The following is a 24,368-nucleotide window of genomic DNA, read 5'->3' as shown; positions in this document are numbered from 1 at the left end:
TAGTGTTTAAGACCTGCGATGAATTTTGTATACCATATTTCAGGTAACATAGTCATTTAAATATCTAGAAAATGAGTCTAATATACTAACACAAAGTAATAATTTAATGAAGATGTGATATATAAGTGGTTCAACTGTGATATAACAATTTAGAGGCTCGAAAAATTATGTAATAATTTCCTTGCAAAAGGAATTTCTAGATTTTAGATTATCATATAGTACCATTATCCTGACATAGATTTCATCAATCTTGTCCAATAACATATACTGTATATAAAACAGGTTTAATAAATGAAAATCATATCCAAGTTAAAGTAAAATTATATCTCGCAAAAAGTTAGCGGAATCTTGTCTTGTTTGAATCAAATTTTCTAAGATGTTGAAGCGATGGGAATGTAGTTACGCGGTTGCGTCAAAGTGTAGAGAATGTTGCGTCGCCATTACGCAGAGCTGCCATTAAATCGAAAAGTTCCTAAAAATGCGGCGTCTGCTAGATCGCTAAGAGTGTTTTGTTAGCAGAAAAAACGTAATTTAATCTAATCTGCTAGAAGATTTAGACTGCTGTTTTCACGAAATGGGTGTGTTAAGCTTACCCTTTGATGTTTATGCGATGGCAACCTGTTCCGGTTAAAATGATATGCATTTTATAAATATCAGTCATGTCATTGACGGTGCATAACCTATGTGTGATGTTTCTAACGTAAAGTATGTACCTAATTGTCGTCTAAAAATTGAAAATACATTTGATTAAATGATGAGAGATGCGTACCAAGGGCCTGCTATTGTTGCTTATCTGCATAGCAGGAAGCAGCATTATCTTCATTGCTTTCAGCAATCAACGACCTTCCATTCAAACTCTAGTTACAGAGACACACAAGCAATTACGAAACTTCCAAGTAAATATTACTATAATATTCTCTGTTGATTGATTGTTATTATAGAGTATAAATAATATAATGATTATATACTGTGTTAATTTTTCCATGTTTCGTAATCTTTCCAGGAAAATTTGAAAGACGTTGAGGAAAAGCGCTTGGTGACAGATTCCAAGTATCTTGCGATGCTTGGGCTGGATGGGCAAACAAGCACAACACCTTTTAGTCTTAAATCTCAAAATGTGACTGTTGTCTCTCTTATTAGGCCTGGAAACGAACAACACATTTACGGCTTTGTGAGAAATATCAGTCACTTTTTGCCAAATAACAGTATTGTCGTATATAGCGTCGGTTTGAACGACGATTCTCTGCAAAGTATTAGGACGGCTTGCAACTCTACGAAATGTAATGTGATTCATTTTGATATAAGTCTATTTCCGGCCCATGTTGAAGATGATAGGCTACATGTTTATAGGCCACTAGTTATTCAGGTAACTAAATATTTGTATAAAGTACGTATATATAAAGTAAGGTGAAGCAAAGAATTTTGCTACTCGGTTTCTTTTCGTATGTTGCAGACAGCTTTAAACACATTAGGAAATATACTGTATATGGATTCTAATATGCGTTTGAATTCTTCAGACATTTCAAAGTATCTTTCACCAAAATCTGGGATTTTAAGTTGGCCTACAAGGCATGCGATTAGCTCTTTAACGCACCCGAAGATGTATGAATATTTTCACGTTTCTGCAGAAAGTTTCTTCTTTCTTCCTTTAATAAGAGCATCGCACTTAGTTATTAGAAATGTTAAAGAAATTAGAGAGAAAGTAATGTTGCCATGGGTTCAGTGCGCACTGACGAGAGATTGTATTTGTCCTATCGGTATATATGCTGAGAACAATATTTTTTTCTACGTATTAAGATGTTGCGTTAAGACACGGCGGTGATTGTAGTACGTAAGTAATTCGAACTTATCATTGTAGGAGCTCAATCAGCAGGTTGCCGATTTAATAAGAAACCACAGTATCGGTATTCCGGTTGTCACGCGTATGACGCTTCTGCACTGAATATCGTACTCGGACTGCACTTTAATTTCGATGATACGTGTTACGTACATCAAGGGCGAGAAACGTACTTCAATAGGGTACAACCAGAGGAGATTACGGAAGAGTATGTTACGATCACACGACAGAATAACGCGACTGAGTCGAACTTGCGGAATATCATATCAATTGAACGCTAATTTCCCTGATATCACGATTCATATTGAAACATGAATCAATCGATAGATCGATTAAGCACAAGTTAATATAAGGATACATAGATAAGTTGAAGGATAAATAAAGAACTTTAGCGAACAACAAACTATACTGTATATGTCTGTAGTGATTACCTTTAAAAAATAATTCAGTCTGTGCACTTTGTTTGTAATTATCTGTGAATTATTTTTGAAAGTAAGTGAACATTGTAAATGAACATTAACTAATATGAAAAATGTTTGTTTCTCTAATATTTGTTTGAAATATTCATACCGTTGTCTTAATCAGGAGGGAACGAAATGAAATATGTACAGGATATGGTTAAGATCGACCGTGCATATCGTAATATATCGCGAAGCATCGAATGTGATCTGTTTTTCTTGTTGGTCGATCAGCAGAATAGCCTACGTCAGCAATCAGGTGAGTTATCGAATGTGAATGTAAAGTGGGATCGCGAGTCGCTTAACGGAGGGTGTATCCGATCGAAGGTGGCGCGCACCTCCATAAAGTTCGAAATCGGACCGCGGTGTCACGCGCGAACGTACCCGTGTACAAATTTCTCGGTAAATTTCAAGTTGAAGCGTAGTGCCGGTAATACGTCGCTAACAGGGATTCGTTGTTGTTTGTGTAAACGAAAAGCGCAACATCGCGTGAAAGATGGACGAATATGCGTACACGAGTTGTATCGGGACTGCGAAGGATTAGTCGAAAGACACGACCGGAAGCCAACGATATGTGACGAGTCGTTAAATTTCGATATACTCTTGTCTGTTATATAATAATCTTGATCGCGTATTGCCTGGCCAGAACTAAGGACGCTTGTTCGACGATGCTCGACAACGACGTTGACAGCTGTTATGATTGTAAGAGAGATGGTATTAACGAGATGCATAGCGTAAACGACGCTGCGGCCAGAAACGGTGTATGTCTGATCAGTTCTAGTCGTTGGAAAAATGTTGCGTCCGATGATAGTCAGAGAAGAATTGGAACCTCTGGGAGCAATGGAACGATTCGCTGTGGTACAATTCCTACAAGTTCTAGATCCGGTACGGAAGTTCGATTCATTAATCCGGCAATTTACGCGGAGACATTGAACGTCGAGGATGTAGAACACGAGGTGGAAATTCAAGCGAAGGTCGGTTATAGAGACGATGAACGTTTCGTGAGAAATTGCGGTGATTCCGCCGGAATCAGCGATATGATGTCCACACTGTCCATCAACAATGATCTGGCTGCTTCGTTTATGGATCACGCTGGTGACCAAGGTTCAGCCGAAGAAACGTATCGTTGTTATTCCTTAAATTCACCGACTACATGCTGCGCATCCTTACGATCCGGTATTGTACGTTCCAAATCTGTCACCTCGTGTAAGCATTCGAATCGAATCGAGAGACGTTGTAAAATTGCCGATAGAGCGGACAATAGCTACGGCGATCTTTGTTCTACTAGGGATATCGAGTGGAAAATGCAGAGGTATCTCGTGTAGTGTCGTAAACGTAGTTATCTTGTACGAAATGTTTTATTACTTATATCCGTATACTGTATATTTAATCGCGGTAGAAAAACGATTAAATTCAAGACCGACGAAATACCATTTCTCATCAAGTAGGTATACGTTTAATGGACAGCGAATCGTGCAAGTTTCTACCTCATCGATATCCGGTGTCAGAATAACGGGGAACAGGCGGAATGAATCGGATGTTGGCAAGAAGATCACTTACAGCGAGTGGATGCGAAGGAAGCAAGAAATAGCGCGACGGAAAAAGGAAGAGAAAGACGAGGCTGAACGGCAGAGGCAAATGGAGGAGGATAGGCTAGCTCGTGAAAAGGAAGAAAGAGAATGCCGCGAGAGGGAGAATTTCGTCAAATGGTCCGAAATGAAAAGGAAGGAAGAGGAGAGGAAGAAAGCTGTAGTAGAGAAGGAACTGGAATTGCAGAAGCAATTGAAAGAAGTGGAGGATAAAGCGGCTGTAGCGAAGACTATGTATCTTCGTCAATGGGCCCGTAAAAAGAAAGAAGAAGAGAGAGGTAAAGAAAGCATCGGGGTTTTCCTTCGTCTCGTTGATGATTTGTGCGTTTACGATGTTTGTGTAGCATGCCAGAAGAAAGAGGAAATGAAGCGAAAAAAGGACGAAGAAGAAAGGAAAAAGAGATTAGAGGAGAGCACGAAAGCCTACGAAAACTGGCGAAAGATGGCGAAGAACAAACCGAAACCTGCCACGCAAGGGCTTCTGCGTCAGTTGCTTCAGTTGCTTTTGTCTTATATATGTAAAGAAATGCCTTCAAATGGTAGAAATGTAATAATACGACATTTTCACCTATTGTCAGCTCATCAAAAAGCCAAGCCAGCGTACGTGAATCCTACGCCATGGCAGCGAATCGTCGACGATAGCGAGGACGTCGATCAGGATGCATCGAATGTCGGCAGAAAAACGCAAGGTCAGCCGAGGATGAGCAGTAAGAGAAGCGCTGTATCTCGTCAGTGATTAAATCGTCGATCGATTGTAACTCGTTGGAACTCGGGGAAGCTACGTGGTTTGCAGTTTGCAGTTTGAAGTTTGAAGAACGATCGCATAATTTCATTCTTACGACTCGAAGCGAGATAGAATAGAATTAGAAAGAAGCGACGGACGAAACCGAATTTTGGACAGCAGACTGTCCTGTGTGTGGTACAGACAGCAGTTGTTTTAGAAAAGACATATCGTACGATCAGAACGATTCTACACGCACCGACGTATAGTAGATATCCCGATAGATAACTTCATTTGCTAGCAGATATTTTTCGCTTTTTTACAACCTTCGACGTTCGTCCCCCTATGATCAATGGATATTAACATGTATCGCGACAAGTTAATCGCGAACAGCGTTTATCGGTCAATATTTAGATGCGTTAAGTCGATGTAATTGAAAGTTCGTAGATGGTAAGGAAGAGAAAGAGAAGGAGAAGGAAGAGAGGAGAAGTAGCGCGGAGGTAATTGAAAGAAACGTATAGGATGAGAACTGAATACTCTTGTTATTTGTATTATTAATACTAAATAATAGCGTACTGTATATTATATGACGTAGATTCGTTACATAATCGTAACTTTTACACGGGGTCAGGTGAGCGCTTTCTACTTGTTCGTTGCGCCAGTGGCGTATTTCGAGAAAAAGAATTTCAGAGACCAGTGAAAAACGACTATTCGAATACATATACAAGAGGACGTCGATGTATGTATGACGGATGTCATGCATCTTAGCCAAGTATTTAAAGGTGTAAGCGAACGATTACGCGACAGTACGCAGCATCGGTCAGCATCGTCCGATCGATCTACTTGACGAAACTCTCCTCTTCTTCTCGAAGTCTCTCTATATCGGATTTGTTCATGAAATAGTAGGAGGGTTGCCGTGATTTCTGGAAATTCAAGGCAACAATCATTTCCATTGAATCGTCGATCGTTCGTTAGAACGAGGATAGAGATATCTTACTAGATCTTTGACTATGCGTTTTGCACCCGCTTTTATAAGAACGTTGCTTAGTTCTTCGACAGATGGTAAACCCATTGCATAATGTAAGGCGGTTCTCTCCAACTAAAAATAGGGCGTTAAACGTATAAACGTATCGGATAATGAATCCTGATTTGGCATTTTTACTTTAAGAGTAAAATTAACCCTGTCCTTCTGTTTCGAAATTAACTCTTACATTGTCACCTATACGTAGAGTTTCTGGATACATTCTAGCAATGTAGCGAACCGTTTCTTCGTTTTCATGAAGCACAGCGATGTGGAGAGCGCATCTGCCCATCGAATTCTTCCCCATTGCCAATAACTTTCCTCCTCCGTTGTTCTTACCTAACAGTTCTTTTACTCTCGCTACGTTGCCTGTTCTGATTTCGTGGTGCACCTGTTCACGTTGCGTCTGTAAAAGTGTCTCCTTAGTGTGTGTGTGTGTTATTCTCGATCGTTACATCCTTGGAAAAAGCACTATATATAATAAGATTAACAAGATTATTCGTTTTGTTTTACCACGTAATTTGGAATGGATTGTAAAAATTGTACGGTTGCCTCTCTTCTTCGTTGTGCAGCGATCTCTACGATGTTTATTCCTTCGTCTTGCACGTCTAAAATATGGTCGTACCCTTCTAACAGTAGTTCTACTAATTTTTCAGTTTCACCTGAACAAACGTTACAACGAGCTTGATAAAAGTGTCGCGTGAAACGATTCCTATTCGAAATTTGTCCGCAATTGGAAGTACGTATTACCTCTTGCTGTCAAATAAGCTACGTATCGATCGATCTCGTCCATATTTTCTCTAATATTTGCCAATTCAGCCACGTCTCTGGCTGTTCTATACAATTCGTCTCTGAAACCAACGTTAACTTGGCTCTCTTGAAGCAAATGGAACAAGCCATCCTTTGGGTAAGATCGAATCGCGGCGAAGTGAATAACGCTTTGACCATGTTCATCCTGAAGAAACACGATTTTCCATAAAAATCCTTTTGTTAGTTTGAATCCCTTCTGAAATTCTACAGTTTAATAACGATCGACGCACCCTGTTTGGATTGCTAAAGGCTGACTCTGGCACGTCGGAATCCGGACTTTGTGGATAACCAGCATCCTCGTCCCCATTTTCATTTTCGATATTCTCTATGTTTTCTTCGGCACGATCAGGGATGATCAATACGTTCGGCTCCTAACATATCGTACAGCTCTCTATACTTGGTGTATGAAAATTATTCGTACGCGCATGTATCTAGAGTAGTATGTATTTACCTGTTGTTGCGCGCTGTTTTTCCTCTTATTGGCAAAGTTATATAAATACGTAGCCAGATATGTAACTGGATCGTTTGGACGGGTATTGGCAACTTCTGTCAAACCTCTGATCAATGGATCGCCGAGTGCTATAAAGATATATTAACTTGGAGATTATGTTATATTTCGATTGGATCGTCGAAATTTTCGTGTGTTCGTTCGTCTAACGTCAACTTACACGATGCTAAGTAGCGACCCTCTTCTTCTCGAAATATCGCTATATCAACCGGCTTGTCGTCTGAAAACCGAATAATACTTTTATTTTCATCAACTAGAAGATACAAAAGGCAAAAACATATTGCACACCTATTTCTTCGCTTTATAAAGCGTAATAAATTGTTATTCGAATGGAATCTCTGGCTTTTCTTTTACATCGATTTAATTAATTTACATCGATCGAGGCGCAATACGTTCCTAATGCTTTACTCGTTTTTTCTTATTTATCTTATCTATCTTGTTAGAAAATAAGAAAGAAGCAAATTTTTCACAAAATACGGCGGGTGCATTGTGGACATTGAGTGCACAGCTGTTGATTGCACTTTGGAAAACGATCCTCGTTGTACCGTATGCGGAAGCAGGTTTACACACGAGTAAGAGAATTTTACGATAGGGGTTACATCGATAGAAGCGATAGAAGCGATAGAAGCGATAGATGCGATAGATGCGATAGATGCGATAGATGCGATAGATGCGATAGATGCGATAGATGCGATAGAAGCGATAGAAACGAAAGAGGATTTTCGTTTACGTATAATCGTTCGCGTACAGTAGCCACTCGTAAAAACGTACGGTTCGTCGGTTCAAGTTGGAAAGACACGTGCTACGCCATTTCTGTTTCGTGTGAACATGGAACAGCTCGTGCATGACACATAAATCATCTTGCGATATTATCCAATTTATATAGAAACTCTGTGTAACCGGTTTTAGCCCGTTTTTAGGCACGTATACACACTTTACGTGTAGGTACAGAAGCATGGTGTCGTGCGACAACATGTCAAAGCGTCTTAACAATTGCCCATGTACCAATAACGTTCATTTTACTAACCTAACGAACAAAATCCAGCGTCCCTCCGAGCAGCTAATCTTTCATTTTCGTTTAATTAATTCGGTGCACGAGAAATAGAATAACGTTCGCACACGTCTTTCCAACGTCTCAACCCGTCTCTTTTCTTTCCTCTCCTCTCACTTTCGACTTTCCACTTTGCACTTCCGACTTTAGTTTGCTTATGGACGGTCGATCGGCGTATTGGCTCGATATACGGAATTGCCACAGAAGGATTCCACGTATAAGCGTATTATTCGGTTATCAAGAAAAAAGAGAAGAGAAAAAAGAAAAAGGAAGAAAGAAAAAGGAAAAAGGAAAAAGAAAAAAGGAAAAAAGAAAAAAGAAGAAAGAAAGAAAAAGGGAATGAAATTGATAGTATAGGAGCGTTGAATAACATGGACGACGAAAGACAGAGTTGGTCGTTGGTCGCTTTAGTAGCGTCCCCTCTCGACAACGATTAATTCTGGAAACGTTTAGCACTGTTCCGTTTGCGGAAAATTCCCGCGATCAATGTTGCAATCTTCAACGAATTGTTTATCGATAGTTCCTTCTCCAACGCCAGAATATTCAGGACAGCTCTGGAGAAATCTTGAAGGGTCTGCAGCTCGGTAATACTCAACGATTGCTGGTTACCGATTCGAACCATATCCCGTTTCGCTGTTTCTTGTATACTTAATCCACGAACTACACACAGGTGCTTCAAATGATCGAATTCCTTCGACAATTCCGGGAACCTGATTATCGCGTTAAACCTAAGAGTATTGCCAACGGCGTACGGTCGCGCGCCGAGGAAGCCCAGCTTCTTGTCTCTCTTGAATTTCATTCTTTCGTCGAGTATCGTCATCACCTTTGCCAGTCTTACGTAGCCACGACCGATCAAACCCGGTCTGTTCTCGCTGGTGCGACAAATAACCCTCAGGTGATCCTGAACGTTCACCCAAGCAGCCAGGTCACCGGCAGAGGCGACGTAAACTCCTCGGCCGTATGGCCAGTGCTTCCCATGAAGACGTTTGTCATCGTGAACTTCAAGATCGGTAATAGGCAATAGCAAACCGGCTGCTGCCAGTTGGGCCCTGATCGGACTCGGTTGATCTAGAATTTCGCTGAGGGTAAAGTAAGTTCCGGGCTCGTCCTCGCTGCTACCCTCCGCCATCATTGCCGAGATCTCTTGGCTCATCAATTCACTGGTGATCTCTCGTTCCACCTCTTCCAGCTGGTTCACCGTAAGCGTCAAGGGAAGCGTGTAATTTTCCAGATTTCTGCAACACTCTATTACAGCGGCTTGAACGTATTTGACCGGAGGATCGAGATCGTACGACTCGATCGCCGACACTGCCACTTCGTCCAACGTGTCGGCATTCTCTTCGCTGTCGTCGTTCTCGTTGTAAAAGAATCTCGGCGGAGGGTGGTCGGGAAGATCACCGCTGGCAGTCACGCAATGTATGTCCCTGATCAAAGGATCGAAAAAGTCTGCGAACACGATGTAACTTTCGTAGTCCGGCGCTACCACCGACACAGACTCGTGCTCGTCCATGTTGCTGACCACCGAATAAGCGCTGCTCGCCTTGCTGTTGTAAGCCGAGTTACCGTATTTTTTTAAAGCGGGCCAGATCACATCAAAGAGATTGTGGTCCATGCGTGTCACACGGTGCTTGATACGATCGAATACGGGCCGTTTCAGGCAACGGCCGATCAGTGTGCCGGAGTTCCCAGCAGATTTTGGCGTCGTACCGTGTCTTACGCCGATCAGAAGACGGAAACATCTCTCCAAGGTGGCCAGCGTCTCTGGTTCGGTTATGTCTCGACGCGCGGAATACGTGTCGCCTCCGGGAACTGTATTCCTCGAACGTGCACATCAGCGCGAGGACGTCCGATGGTGGAAGAAGTGGAAGAGGCGAAAACGTGAACAACCGTGGATAGATTAATCAATTATCATCAGTCAAGAATGATTATTTACGTTTTTTTGGTTGTTGAACGTTTCAGCAAATTCTACCACCTTATCCGATTTTAATCGATTCTTTCGATCAAACATTTTTCTAATTAATTTTTCGAATATTTTCTGGTTACGGGGCAAATAGGTATTTCGATTACTGTATAAAAAAAGATTATGTAAATTGCGACGACGATCTTGATAGACGATGGGAAAAGTAACGCGTGCGAAAAAAACAACGTGGCGATGACGATCGACAACTACATAAGTTGGTCCATGTTCGGCAACTGAAATAGTTTAGATGGTATTTCTATGTTTCGAGAGTAAAAACGTAAATGGCTGTAAACGATCGTAGCACGGAGTACAGTTCTTTAGCGAACGATGGTGCTCGTAAGTGCGTTGTTTGAATAAAATACCTTTGTCCACCAACATCTCGTCGGCGAGCTTCTCGTTAACTCCGAAATCGCGGAGAAGCGATTTATGGGAAAATTCCGATTGGTTCTGTTTGTAATAGTCCGCCTTTTGACCCAACTGCACCAACCATAAAATTAGCAATACGCACATCGATGAAGTTTTTTTTAATTAATTTATCCAACTCCACGTTCGCGTCCAACATTAATCTCGTTTCCTTTAATTAATCCTATGAAAGACGCTGGCTTATCGATACAATGTACTCACATTGTCTTGAACTAAAGGATTGGCACCCAAATGAAGTAGAAGGTTGTAGTAATGGCCGTTGTCCGCTATGGTGGCTGCATAGTGCAAAGGAGTTCGGCCATCGAGATCGATCGCATGCGCGGTTTCTGGAAACCTGCCTGCCAGATATCTAAAGGAAAGATAAAAGATGATCGTTTCACTTGCATGCTCTTGATTTCGTAAATCGTCCATTAAATTTCCATATTAATTTACCTGATAACGGTGGTGTTTCCAAATACAACAGCAACGTGAAGAGGTGTTGCACCGTGCGGCGATGATCCGTCTCTCGCAACGGCAAACTTGCGCCGATCTAAGGCGCTCTGCAGATCTCTCAGGTTTCCTTCTTGCGCTGCCATGTGTACAGCATGAATTTTCCCCTGAAACAAAGGATCGTTAAAAATCAGTAATCCCTTTCGACAGCTACGAATTAGTTGTTGAAAACATCTGGTTACCTAATTGATCTGGATAAGTTAACGACTATTCGATACGAGTGACTATAATAGCGCGCATGGTGCACAGGGGTTGGCGCAACATTCGCAAAACATTGAGCTGTGTTAAAATAATAATAAAAAGAGAAGCCGTAAAATTAAATCGTTTCGCTATCGCCGTTTAAGGAAAAAGTTTGCCTGTTCGCAGCCCGAGTTTCAAATTTTCAACGTGTTATACGTTTATACGATATACGTTTTTACATATACGTACGTATAATACTAGAAAGATAAGGGATAGATTGGTAAAAAGTCCGAGCGGCTTTAGAGCGGTTCTCTTTCGAGAAGGTGGAAGGAAGACGCAAAAGAATCCGAAACGTTTAATATCGATCGTTCGTTCTGCAAGCATCGAGTATCATCTACTACATAGATTTCCACATTATTTCCGCATTACCACATAGATAGAGCACCATAGGTATACGAAAGGTATGTATATGAAAGGTGTGAATCAATCGATCGAATCACGCGGATCGATACAACTCGATTATTTTACGTGAAACAGCGAATGGGCAAAAAGTCGCCAGTAACGAAAGACAGCTGCTAATAGCCCGATAAACGATTGCGTTCTTCCTTTATACTTGTGTCTTTTTAACATTTTGGCTTATCGCTATATTTTTTCAATGTTCCGCCAACATCTGTTTTATTCTCAAAATTGCTTTCGCGTCTTTAGCGTCTTTAGCGTCACTTGTGCCACTGTTATAACTATCGTTCCGCCGTGTAACTATCGACAAGACCAATTTGTCATAATTTACGTTTTCGACGAAACTCTCTTCGCAAAAAAAAAAAAGAAAAAAAGAGAGGAAAAAAAACTCTGTTTGCGTTGAGAGACGCGACACGAGGGAAAAAACGAGTGCTTTTGTACGCAATACCATGTAGGAAGGGACACGATCGATGAATGCCTGCAGCTCAGGATTGCCCGAATGTCGGCCGACCAGTCTTCTGCCTTCGCCACTTAACACTAACGCGGCCAATTGCTCCATGTTGCCGGTCTCCAGCAGCTTCTCGATTTCCGGGTCCGCCGTCATGCTGCCCTCGTTTACTTCTGCTTCCGGAAGCTCCTCGTGTTCGCCGACGATTACCTGCTAATCATTTCCAGGTGCAAAACCATGCGCACCAACGACTTGGTGCCGATCGATACGCGACAATATTAATCGTACCTCGCAATCTAGATGCGGTAAATCGATCGTTCTCCATTACGAGGTTTGCTCGTACGCTGTTTGCGCGAAACACGATCGACTATCGAATAAGTCGTTTCTTTGTCTATTCACAGGTGTGTTTAGTGTTGGCTCATTTTGGTAATTGGATGGTAGAGTAGGACGAATAGAACAGTATCTGTTCTGGGTGGGTTTTTCACTGATTAACTGCCAACGAGATAGCCGATTTAGCTTTAGGGATTGACGATTAGATATGGACACGATTAGCCGAGAATTATATTTTAAGGATAGTTTTCGACGAATTGAATGTTTAATATTTAGATATTCGTAAATGGAAATAGCGTTAACGCGTATATTGCAGATATGTTTCAGTTTCGTGAGAAACGGGGAAGTAACTATAAGTAATAAAAGTAAAAAAGAAAAGAAAAGAAAAGGAAAGAAAAGAAAAGAAAAGAAAAGGAAAGAAAAGAAAAGAAAAGAAAAGAAAAGAAAAGAAAAGAAAAGAAAAGAAAAGAAAAGAAATCAAGAGGATTTTCATACTGAGAATTTGTATTTGTTATTACTTGTTGTTTAAAGTAAAATGATGACTTGATCATATTTGCCATATCGTCATACTTTAATACGATTTCGAGAAACGCAACGATGAAACATCAAAATTATTGAAAAGAACGTGGCATGCGATGCGGTAGTTGCAGTATCTTTAGCATCTCGATTAAAGTTCATGAAAAACAAAATATACATTTCCATGCGTTTGTCTGGGTCTGTAGTGCGCAAAAGTCATAACAGAAGTTCCTTGCTTAATTATTTATTTATTGGCATATATTTGTGCGTGACAAAGAGAAAATATACTGTTATAATATCGATCATTCTTTACTTTCGATATACATGATAGCCTAATTACATCCTGTCACTTGCAACCGCAACCGTAAATCACTCGTTATACCTGTAAGCTATCTAACTATACACGAAAGAATAATCGAAACCTATCATAAGATATACCAACGTTTTCTGCCTTTCGACCGTATATTTGTATTTCTCTATTTCTACCGATACTAAGATCACGTTATAACATTGCTACTTATTTTATACTTGTTTATATCTCTCGCTCAACGATACAAGTCTTGTCATAAACCATAAGTTTATACTTTTGTGCTAGGGAATTCCTGAAAATTCGATTCGTTTAAGAGTTAGGATGACTGTACCTGGTCTTCGTCGTTCCCTGGATCATCAACACCAGAGTCGCCTGTACTCGGCTCGTTTCTTTCTTCTTCCTCCGCTTTGTTCCCCTTCTGCTGCTCGGTGGCCTCTTCCATTTTCGGGGCTCCCTCCGTGTCTGCAGGCTCTCCTTCCTCTTTCTCCTCTTCTTCCTCTTCCTCTTTCTCTTCTTCTTCTTCTTCTTCTTCTTCTTCTTTCCTCTCTTCCTCACCTTCTATTCCCTTTGGCTTCAGCTGTTCCGCAGCTTCGTTTTCCGCATTGGAATTTTCCTCAGTTTCCGGGACCGCTGTACCCGTCACCACGTCATCGTCCGACGACCTCTCTTCAGTGTCTTCGACATTTACTCCCTCGCGTTCTTCGTTGTTTTCTGTGGTCTCTGGTTCTTTGGATTCTTCTGCATGTTCCGCGTTCTCACGTCCTGCCTCCCCTTCCTCTGTATTTTCTGTATTTTCCGTATTTTCCGTATTTTCCGTATCTCCCGTATTTTCAGCAGGTTCTGCGCCTTCTCTATTAGCCGCATCCTCTGCATCTTCTTCTGCATCTTCTGCATTTTTAATGGTCTCTGTATCCTCTGTAACTTCATGATTTTCTGTGTCTTCCGCGTTTCCCTGTTGCTCCTTCTCGTGATCCTCCTCCTCGACATTTTTTATCTGTTTCATAAAATGATTAATTTATCTGATCCTTCGTGTCTCGAAGTAAAAACTCTAGGAGATTATTTTTCGATTTTTGTCGCTAATAAAAGGTATCGTGTTACGGAGAATCGTGGAATTCAGATTTTCACTTGAAAAAAAGTACGACGTCGTTTCGAAAGAATTGCCTCAATTCTAAAGTGTTTTAGAATTTTAGAATTTATTATAATCAGACTGCAGACATTTACGCAGATTCGTATTTCGTAAATACGATTAAACAAATGAAAGATGAAGCAATTGGAAGAAGCTAGGCGGAAGCTTGTTTCGGCCATTGGATAGCTATATCGAAACGAGTAGCATACTTTGGATATATCACGTGTTTTTTCGTGTTACGTGCATTCTGTGCATTTTGCCAGATATGCATAAAAATTAAATTTCCCATAAATGCATAAAAATTCGCAGTCTAATTATAATAAAAATATCGTTGTGAGCGATTACTTGTTCCATAGATCTACTCAAGCTTTTCGTTGTCGATTCCGCGCTACCAAATGCGCTATCGATATCCGCACTGCTGGCTTTTTTCATTCCTTTGGATATAGCTTGCTCCGCTTCTAGAATCCTCCAGTCCCAGTGTTTGGGATACGAAGATCCGGCAACTCGAGGTGCTTCCGGTATCACGGTTAACAGCGATTGGTCAATATCCGATGGCCGATTTTTGTAAAACGCCGGCGCCTTTTGTTTCTGATTAACAAATTTCAAGAGTACATTTAACTATATCTTATCTCGAGGGAATAGCGAAAGAAATATCATTTTCGCTAGTTTCTCTAATCTGTGAGTTTCATTTTCTACACCATCTGGAACAATCGTTTATTTATGAATTATTCCAAAGTTGATTCCAGGCACTCACGTGATCTAATTTGCTTTCATCGGCCCCATATTCCGTTATCAAATTATATAACGTTCCATCGTCCTTTGCTGCAGCCGCATAATGTAACGGCGTCTTGCCATCGTTATCCTGCGCCTCCACAACGAAAGGGTATTTTCCAAGAATTTCCCTCGCGATTTCCGTGTGACCCAAACCAGCGGCCTGTCGATTACCGAACTTTGCGATAAAGAAAGAGGAAAGAGAGTACAATTAGAAAGTGTATACCTTGTGCAAGGCGTTCAAGCCGTTGCCATCTTTGGCGCAAAGAACGATGGGTGACGAGGCCTCGACTGTGCCCCTGAGCCCCTCTAAATCGTTATTCACCGTAGCTGCGTGAATATCTTTCGTTGTACTCTATAAAACAATTTTTTACAATTATATTAATTACAGATATTACATCGCATCGCGTATTACGTGCGTAACGATCTTATTATACATGTTAAAGAATTTGAACGTTAATACGAACCATTATGAATGGTACGGCTTCTAAGAATCTTTTTACTCGCAGATTGTTGCTCGTCTCCATACGTAATTTGTTCCCATGGCCTTCCCACAGAACCCGTTGTAGTTTCCCTATATCTCGATTGTGGATCCATATTCTTATATTCGAAGGTTTGAAGTCCAGAACTAGATGCAGGGTTAGGAAAAATCTTGGGGGTAAGTGTATCATCGTATCATCTTATTTAATTAATTGATTAATTCCGCTTAATTTTAATTAATTTATATCTAACGCTTAATAAAATTAATTTACAATTATCCGCTTAATTTATATTAACATGGTTCGGTATGTCTCGCAAGTTTGAAATATTCGCAAGTTTGAAGCAACCGTGTGTATTAAATACTATAGGCGCTGGTGCCTGTATACGTGGCAATAAGCTTACGAAAAACGTACAGGATAACAATTATAATGACGCGACCTTTTCTCTCCAAGATACAACTGCTTCGTTAAGGATTTACAAGCGACAAGATTTCCAATTATACGTCGCGTGTCGAGGAAATGTGATAAATGTTTCAGATACTCGGGGGAATCCTCTTACCGGCAGATATCGATTTTCTGTCAGCAATGTTCGCTACATTTTTTCCCCTATGAAAACTTGAGAGAATTAAATTTCTCTTTGCGTTATTTTGAAAATATAGCGAGTTAACAGCAGGTCTTTACGGTTCTTAATAAATATCATTTAGACGAGTCCCTACAACGTTCCAATTAAACATGCATTGTTACGACACATTGTTACGTTCAGTATTATCAATGAATCATCGATTTTTACATAACTTTAACAAGACAGTGACGCAGAGGAAATTAAACGAGATATGTTGCGCATGCTTTCGACGAAGAATTACGTCGTACATTCGATAATCGTGTTTGTCTGTCTCTTGTGCCGTAAACACTTGATTAGCTGACGCAATAAATTGATAATCGTGATCTTTGTTAGGTGAAATCGCCGATTCTTCATGTAAGCCAGAACATACTATGTATGTATAATAAGGCGTGTATAATAAATGTATACAAATAACAAAATATGGATCGATTTGCAAGTTTGAAGTAAATGACTAAACATATGTACGTATATAGAACTTTTGAATGGAAAATGGAAAATGAAAAAAAAATGTGAGATACAGGTGTACTTGGATTTCATTAAAATTATAACAATATATTCGTCGAATGTCTCCTTCTTTCGAGAATAGCGTTTCACTTTGACGTAGATTGCATGTTCCAGCGGATTGATAAATTTTTGAAAAGCCAACCGAGTGCACGGAGTGAGTGTCACTCACTCGCGCGTTTCCATCTACCTGTACATATATTTTACGTATCCATTGCCTTCTCGGTAAATAGATCGATCGATGTTGACAGAGATGCCCATTGTACGTATTGCATGCTGACGCTAACGATAAGTTGTCGCGTGAAATGGGTAAGTAGTAGGCAAATACAACGATTCCAATTATATTTAGTCTGACGTTCGGTTTCGATGATTCACCGATGGCCAGTATTATTAGAGTATTGGCTGATTTTGAAAATCCAGCGTTTCATTACATTCGACTCGATTCATTACTCGAATCTGCGTTACTCGCGAAGCAAGTTCCAGCCCATTTGTAAATTTATTCCAATAAAATTGAACGTAATCGTTGTGATCATTGATTTACCGCGCCTATTCACCTTCCACTTTGTTCGGCTGGCTATTATTCACATTTTCTTCGAACAGTTTAGTACGCGGCTTCGTATATACACGGCTAGTGGAAGAACTGTTTAGTGTTTTTCAGGAAACAGACTCGTTTGCCGATTCTCAAAAGAAATATGTCATTTTCATCTTACTATATCTACAACTTTGATCCCACTCGTAAATATTGGTCGGAATATACTATAGCCGACTTATTCTTTCCGTTATCGAATAATCTCGTCGTGCAATCGGGAAGGGCTACAACAAGCTATCTTTACATCGTTATAACATGTTTATAGGATTTCCGCCGGTCGTAGTTTTCGAGGATTCTTAAATAATTCGTTGGTCAATCGACCAGAGCGTGTCATCCTATCGATCGAAGCGGTTTTCCTTGCCGTACAGACTTGACTTGAGTTCTATCGATTCTTCCGGGTCATTATCGAGAAGATTCCACAGACTATAGCGTATAAGCGAATGTGTAACCGTACGAACTGTATGTGGGGAACGAGCCAAGTGCACGATGCATGCCCTCGTCTATTCTTCCAGTTGTTCTTAATCGATTTAAACGTATAACGGGCCATTAATCATACGTTTGACAAAATTGAGTTTTATTTCTTCAGGACCTGAGAAATTTCCGTGTAACATATTTCGCCAATTAAATGATTGGCCAGGCTTCTGCACGTTACCGAGGTACGTCGTCTAACCATCGTGAAAGATGTAAAATCTAAAACAACTATAGATAATTGGAAATGACTCACGTTCCTTGCCAGAGTTGGTCTTGCGATGAGACATGTTCTCCGCTTCCGGTAGCTCGACCTCCGAACTATGTTCCAAATAGTACGAAGCGGGATTACCCTTTTTGTCGATAATGCTCGCGTCACAGTCGTTTTCTATGAGAACATCCCAAATTGCCTCGGGATCTTTGCAAGCAGCACAGTAATGCAACGCGGTTCTTCCTTCCTAAGAGTAAGAAATACAACGTTTTCTGAACGCAGTCTGAATTATTTACAAAATCATCAACTCATTTACCGTAAATTGAAAATATTCTCGAGTCCGAGTATATTTAAGCCTCGTATCGTTCGATAGAAGGTTCTCACGATTTCGCAAATTTCGAGAATTACCGGCGATCGATTGATCATCGCGAAAACATCGATCGGACCTATTGCACGGTTCTCATAAACATTCGCCGTTCTCAAAGTAACTCGAGCAAGCAAAAAGCGCGATGGCCGTTAGAGGATGAATATTTCAGGCGCATAAACAGCGAATAGATGTGTAAACGGCGAATATAAAGATGGAATGGAGATTAAGGGCAGGGAAAGTTTGAGAAGCTGACATTTGCCATGTTGTAGGCGCTGCGTGCGCCTGGACACCGAGTCCATGATGACTGCGGGGAAGAACAGGTGGTTTACGCTTTGTTATTAGTCGCGTCACGCGATGCGGAAAAGACGAGCGTCGCGTCGCGTCGCGTCGCGTCCCGTCGTTACGAAAAACGACTTTTCCATTATTATTCGCCGGTTGGGTATCTTGGAACAAGCATAAACAGGACTGACTAAATTTTTCGCTTTACGATTAGTCATCGGTAGCAAGGTAGAAAAGTTACGAATATTTGTAAGAATTTTCAAATCGTTGATCGCCACGGTGGCCATCGGTGACCACTAAATTTACTAAATTTATTTATATATACATTCCTACTAAATTTTTGCAAATTATTAAAATAACGCAAGCTCTGCGGATTAAAAAAATGTTTAAAAGGTAGTTTATTTGAATCGTATCGCGATACCCAGGGCGAAATATCTATATAAAATTCGCTATATAAAATATAAGTTTACGTGTTAAAAAACTGCAATTCTCAGTAGGCTATTCGAATTTAATTTTGAGAATCTGAGCGAAACTTCAGCCTCGAAAATTCTATTTCTTATACGGACGGTTGCACGATGCGATAAAGACACTTAAAAATGTTGGAAGTCTAGGAAAGTGAAAGTAAAATTACGCTATCATCGCTAAAATACGCTAGGACATGGGCGACCTAGTTCGATCCAACTTTAGATCAAAGTTTTACGCGAATCTTTGATTTATTCATTACTATTCATCTCTGACCTTTTATACACACGTATATTCGTAAGCAGCAGCTATTTCACTTTCGCGTCAAAATTAGTTTTTCTGCTGATCTAACCTGATCTAGATGGGTTGAGAAAAGATAAAAGGTACTTTCAAGTAAGTTTAAGTGGCAGACTATTGCAAGTTGGATCACGACCACGGATGTTCTGTACGAGATAGAGATGCGGTAAATTCACTCTTTAAATCGGCGGAAAACAACCTAAATAAATATAAAAAGAACGATACTAGAAAACTTGATACAAGGTAATTCTAGAAGAAAAGAAAAAGAAAAGATAGCAAAGAAGCAGATAGTTGAGAATAAAAAGATCGTATGATAAAGATTACTTTATCTTTCTGCTGAACAGCGATGGGAAAATTGTGCGCAAGCCACTCGACGATATCTTGATGATCGTGGTAGACTGCCTTGTGAAGCAAAGGAGTGCCAGCTGGATCTTTCGCAATGGCCAGCTTTTTTTTAGGTTCTTCCGATACGAGCTTTCGCGTTTCCGCCAGAGAACCACGTGAAACCGCGTCGTGCACGCAAGAGATTTTCGTCTGAAACATACAGATATTTATCATTTTCTCTTCGTGTAAAGCTCGCTACGAATAAATACTATGATAGCTTACCAAATAATTTGGGAGTCCTTTTAGGAAGACTCTGGTTCTCAGGTCTGGAGAATATTCACCCAACAGACGTGCCCCGCGTCCTTCTAGAACGACATGTTCTAGTTTCTCAAGTTCTCCTCGTAGCAGCCAAGATTTCAACGTTGTCGAGTTCATCTACACCACGAGAGTAAAACACGATCGATTATGATTCTAGCGATTTCAGCCAAAATTCGATTTCACGAAAGTTGCCATATCATTTTAGGTTATGGAGAGAAGCGTTGGAAAGAATATTTTTCGCGGAAAGTTGCAAGTTAATTCGCGCTAATACGAATATATCCTTGAAACACTCGCTATTGATTCTCCATTAAGCTTGTCCAATCGAAACGGTCTGCATCCTGCACTGTCCAAGCTCTGTATCGAATCGCATATTAATCGAATAAAAATAAATTCGTTTCACGACGTTGCTTGCAACTTTAAATAAACGAAGCAGTTGCGCGAAAAGGAACGACAAATTAGTTTCTCCGTAAATTCCAAACTCTTCTCCAAATTATCTTATTTGCAAAAGTAACACGTAAATAAATAACGTACTTTGTTTGTATCGTATTCTGTAACTTTGTGTATGACAACCGTGGATACCTAGGTCGTGAAATCTGAAGAGAGAATCAACTTGGAGGAAAGATGAAAAATGAAATAGGAAGATAATGGATAGAAATAAAAATAAAAATAGAAAAGAGGACGAAAACGATTGTGTTTTACTATAATTAATAAGATTAGTTGAGAGGAGCTTTTATCGAGACATCGCGATTTAGTTTTTCCTGGTAGGATAACTAGCGGTGAATCCCCTGGTTCGTTGGTCGCGTGTGAAGCCGAACGTAATATAGGAAAAATATAGGCAAACGCAAATACGGAGTGTGAAATAGTTTTGACGTTATCGCTGTGAATTGCGTGTTTTCATTTTCATTTGCTTCGCGAAGAAGATATTCGCATGGGAAGAAAAAGATGGACGAATTCTCTTATTCTCTTCTATTTAGTTGAACGGGACACGTGGACGACTGGTTTGTTTCAACGGTTTCGCCTACTTCTAGCAAATATGCTATCTCAATTTGAAATACACAGAAGCCAATTTGCGAAACAGTTGACAATGTTTACGACGATAAGACGCAGAGTCGATAAAAAAAAGTGAAGATAAGATGCGCGGCAAATTCAATTACAATTTTTTATATTATTGGTGTATATACAAGTATTGCTTGGTCATCCGATTACTGCTGTAGGAATATTTATCGAAACTGGCTGATACTATAATTATACGTAAATTGCATGCGTTTTATTGTACGACGATAAGGTAATTTATTAGTTTGCGGCCGGGAAATGTATTCTAGCGATCTGAAGATCAGAATAAAACTTATATACGTGGCATATACTTATACCTATACCTATGCCTATGCCTATGCCTATGCCTATGCCTATGCCTATGCCTATGCCTATGCCTATGCCTATATCTATGCCTATACCTATACAGGTAGAATGAAAGTCAACGTTAATTTTGCCAAAAATACTTACATTCTTTTACATAAAACCTTTTAAACCAATTATGCATACCGTTGCGCGTAAATCGTGCTTTCTAGCACAATAGATCGTTTGTTTAAAGAAAAATAAAAGAAAAACGAGAAGAAATATAAATAAATAAATACATGGTGCATAGATTGTGATAAAAACGCAAACGTAAGTGAACAAGCATGTGTATCGTGCATATATAAGCGATTTTATATAATGTTCTCGCCGATCGTTTATCGTTCATCGTTTAATCGTCCTTGATGAATTACCTGATTGACTTGGCGTCACGAGATTCTCGTCATATCCAAGTCATAGTTCGCGGCACGAACCAATGGAAATGAACGGCGGGAGATGAGTTGGAGAAGAGAACGTGTGCGATACGAGGAAGAGTCTCGCAGCGAATGAAGTCGATGCAGGGCGTCGCGACGCGCGCCACCTATGAACACGTTACCATAGGATTCGCCGGGTCATCGAGACCGGACATTCCAAGTATACGGAAAAGAATAACCAAGAAATGAGACACAATGTCGAATATAACAGCGTTTTGTAAAATTGTGGCGCTTCTTCGTATAGTGCTCGGATATAACCATATATCGTATACAGATAGGATTTCGATTTTAGAGAAACGAAGACGAAACGCGTATTTTCGATCGCCGTTTTTCGTTTCTCGGGCGTTTAATTTCTTAATTAAAAATTGATACCAATCTTTTGGAAGTCGCTGCACAATCTAAGCATAAAAGTAGAACGTAGGTATTTCCTTCAGCGAAGTAAGTGGAATTTTCACAGTATACGCGCAGCGAGATAATCGTTAAATTATTCAAGCCTAGGGGAATTACTTAATTTATTATTAGAGGCGCAACTTGGGAAACTTTAAACGGAGTTGCTTCAAGTTTTTAGGTAAAAGAGAGATTTTTGTCGCTTGAAATGTTTTTTTTTCTGTCATACTTGACCTTATTTTACCTATCGATGTTTGATATTCTCTGACACATTTCTCTTTTCTCATAGATTAGCAAATAATCACGTATGACGTAGCTGATGATTAATGAGATACGGTACGAGAGATACGAATCACAGTAGCAAGGACATCATTAGGGAACCTTGAGCGCCCGTCACCGTCGCTCCGACTAAAAAAAAGTTGCTCAAGGCCAACATGAAATTGTTCGGTGATTCCCCTCGAAACGAACCGCTTCATCATCCGAGTCATCAAAGACTCGTAAATTAGAAGATACTGTTAATCGTCTAAATTGTAAGAACTATCGCGCAACGTGGAATTCATCAGCGAAAGTATTTTGTGGTCGGGCGGAACGCAAATGATAGATATTATTTCTTCGTAATTAATTCTTCTCGTTCTTGTGGTAGTTGATTCTTAATTCTACCGGTCTACCCGTTCCAACCGTTCTTGCGACAACGGCTCGTTTTTCACCATGTAAACGAGTTCTTTCATATTTAATAACCTTCTTTGCATTTCCTTCGTAAATATTTATCGTACAGGTTTATCGAATCGTCTCGGTAAGAAAAATCCTTTGAACGACAAAAGTATTCCTTATTCATCGCTAACGTTCAATCGTGAAACAGACTCGAACTCAACGATTATCGATTTTTACGTTTTACGTTCAAGATAGTTTGACCGTTGATCGTTTCGTTCGTTCGCTAGTCGTTTACCTCATTTACTTATTTAGTTTGCACCTCGACCACCGGGATCGATACTCTGGAGCAACGACACATCGATCACGTAAGCATGTTGCGTGAATCTTGGGTCGGTCGTATGTATCATCGTTGCATCGAGGAGACACGCGGTCGTTAAGTAGCACAATCGTCGGGGAATATTCGCGTCAATTGTTTAATATCGAGGTTCCAAAGTACGGAAACGAAAACGAAAACGAAAACGAAAACGAAAACGAAAACGAAAACGAAAGCGAAAACAAAATGCATACAACCATCGAAGAAGATAACTTTATATGCAGTCATTCTGGCAAGTCCAAACTACGTTGTTTCTAAGCGTTTTAAGCGAGAACCACACGGAGGAAAGCACGACACGCTTATTATTGTTATATATTTTAATTATTATTATTTAATATGTTAATTGTCCAAAGATATAAGTTTTCCAAAACTTTGAAACTTTGAAAGTTTGACGTTAAAAACAAAACGTCTTGTGGAAAAATTGTATTCCACAGGTTCGACCTATTTTCACATGTAGAACAACTTCCTGCTAATTATTTGTTCTGTCTGGTTCGGAATCAGTCGTGTTCAAGCATAAGCTCGTTAATCGATAATGAAAAACTGGATTTTCTCGAAAAATGACGAAGCGTCACACGAAAAAAAAGCTACTTGAACAGCAATGATTAATCGAGGGTGATTTAAGAGCAAAATAAAATTGTGAAACAGGTGTGTGCAAATATCCCAATACGATAACAAACCATCTTTATGTGTTGCAAGTCATGCCATTCTCGTGAAAGAACTCTGCGATTTGTGGTTTTTTTTAGCGATCGTTTCCCATTTACATTTCGCTGCTGTAATAATCCGTACTCGTAATAAAATAAATTTTCACGATAAGGCACATACGAATGCTAAGGTGTCTGTTGGTCGACTGGAAACGCGCAGTGTCTTCCACGTGTCCCAGTCAAGCATGCTTTTCATTATTCAAGAAGAGTATAGCACTTCTACACATATACGCAGTATGTCGTGGCATTCCAAGGAAGAAAGTAATGAAATTTTCCGATCAGTGCGACCGATCAAGCCCGAATTATTCGTTTAAAGGAGAAATAATTTAAATAAGGATGGGAAAATCGGATTTGAAAATTTGTTTAGCATATGCGAATTCGGCTAATTAGGAACTGGCTGCGAGTAAACTGGCTGGTCGGCAGTAGATTATCTCACATATGCGCTCATGCGAGAAAAAGTGACAAACGTAGAACACAATTTTTCCTCAAGCCTCGAGTTTAAGCCTCAA

The 24,368-nt window shown here is 40.1% G+C and overlaps 3 protein-coding genes across 11 annotated transcripts; 2 read left to right on the top strand and 1 right to left on the bottom strand.

Moving 5' to 3' along the window:
• The first annotated feature begins 479 nt into the window (after window positions 1-479).
• LOC122574166 lies at window positions 480-2,240 on the top strand. Its single transcript, XM_043741418.1, has 4 exons — window positions 480-896; window positions 1,004-1,366; window positions 1,454-1,757; window positions 1,859-2,240. Exons 1-4 carry the CDS (start codon window positions 762-764, stop codon window positions 2,116-2,118), a joined length of 1,062 nt encoding a protein of 353 aa, XP_043597353.1. The 5' UTR covers window positions 480-761; the 3' UTR covers window positions 2,119-2,240.
• A 322-nt stretch (window positions 2,241-2,562) lies between these two features.
• Window positions 2,563-4,990, top strand: LOC122574170. The gene is made up of 3 exons (XM_043741421.1): window positions 2,563-3,607; window positions 3,741-4,369; window positions 4,463-4,990. The coding sequence occupies exons 1-3, from the start codon at window positions 2,964-2,966 to the stop codon at window positions 4,618-4,620; spliced, it is 1,431 nt and encodes a 476-aa protein (XP_043597356.1). The 5' UTR covers window positions 2,563-2,963; the 3' UTR covers window positions 4,621-4,990.
• A 138-nt stretch (window positions 4,991-5,128) lies between these two features.
• LOC122574160 lies at window positions 5,129-24,288 on the bottom strand. 9 transcript variants are annotated; one of them, XM_043741402.1, is made up of 21 exons: window positions 23,836-24,288; window positions 19,886-20,038; window positions 19,604-19,813; window positions 17,920-18,121; window positions 15,472-15,632; window positions 15,231-15,359; window positions 14,988-15,167; window positions 14,579-14,821; window positions 13,439-14,101; window positions 11,952-12,164; window positions 10,811-10,974; window positions 10,580-10,727; window positions 10,318-10,432; window positions 7,105-7,164; window positions 6,888-7,015; window positions 6,667-6,807; window positions 6,377-6,581; window positions 6,140-6,288; window positions 5,817-6,032; window positions 5,603-5,704; window positions 5,129-5,528 (listed from the first exon to the last, which is right to left on the bottom strand). In XM_043741402.1, exons 1-21 carry the CDS (start codon window positions 23,836-23,838, stop codon window positions 5,445-5,447), a joined length of 3,669 nt encoding a protein of 1,222 aa, XP_043597337.1. In that variant the 5' UTR covers window positions 23,839-24,288; the 3' UTR covers window positions 5,129-5,444. The 9 variants fall into 9 exon arrangements, 1 of the variants encoding a protein (XP_043597337.1); XR_006318921.1 differs by lacking the exons at window positions 5,129-5,528; window positions 5,603-5,704; window positions 5,817-6,032; ... (2 more) ...; window positions 6,667-6,807; window positions 6,888-7,015 and adding an exon at window positions 7,233-9,804 and having other exon boundaries at window positions 7,132-7,164; XR_006318925.1 differs by lacking the exons at window positions 5,129-5,528; window positions 5,603-5,704; window positions 5,817-6,032; ... (2 more) ...; window positions 6,667-6,807; window positions 6,888-7,015 and adding an exon at window positions 7,233-9,804 and having other exon boundaries at window positions 7,133-7,164; window positions 11,952-12,161.
• Between the last annotated feature and the right edge of the window lie 80 nt (window positions 24,289-24,368).

This window comes from Bombus pyrosoma, linkage group LG13 (assembly GCF_014825855.1).
Source record: "Bombus pyrosoma isolate SC7728 linkage group LG13, ASM1482585v1, whole genome shotgun sequence".
In the NCBI taxonomy this organism is placed as follows: domain Eukaryota; kingdom Metazoa; phylum Arthropoda; class Insecta; order Hymenoptera; family Apidae; genus Bombus; species Bombus pyrosoma.
Note: the sequence above shows the minus strand (reverse complement) of the source record. Positions and strands in the feature narration are given on the sequence as shown.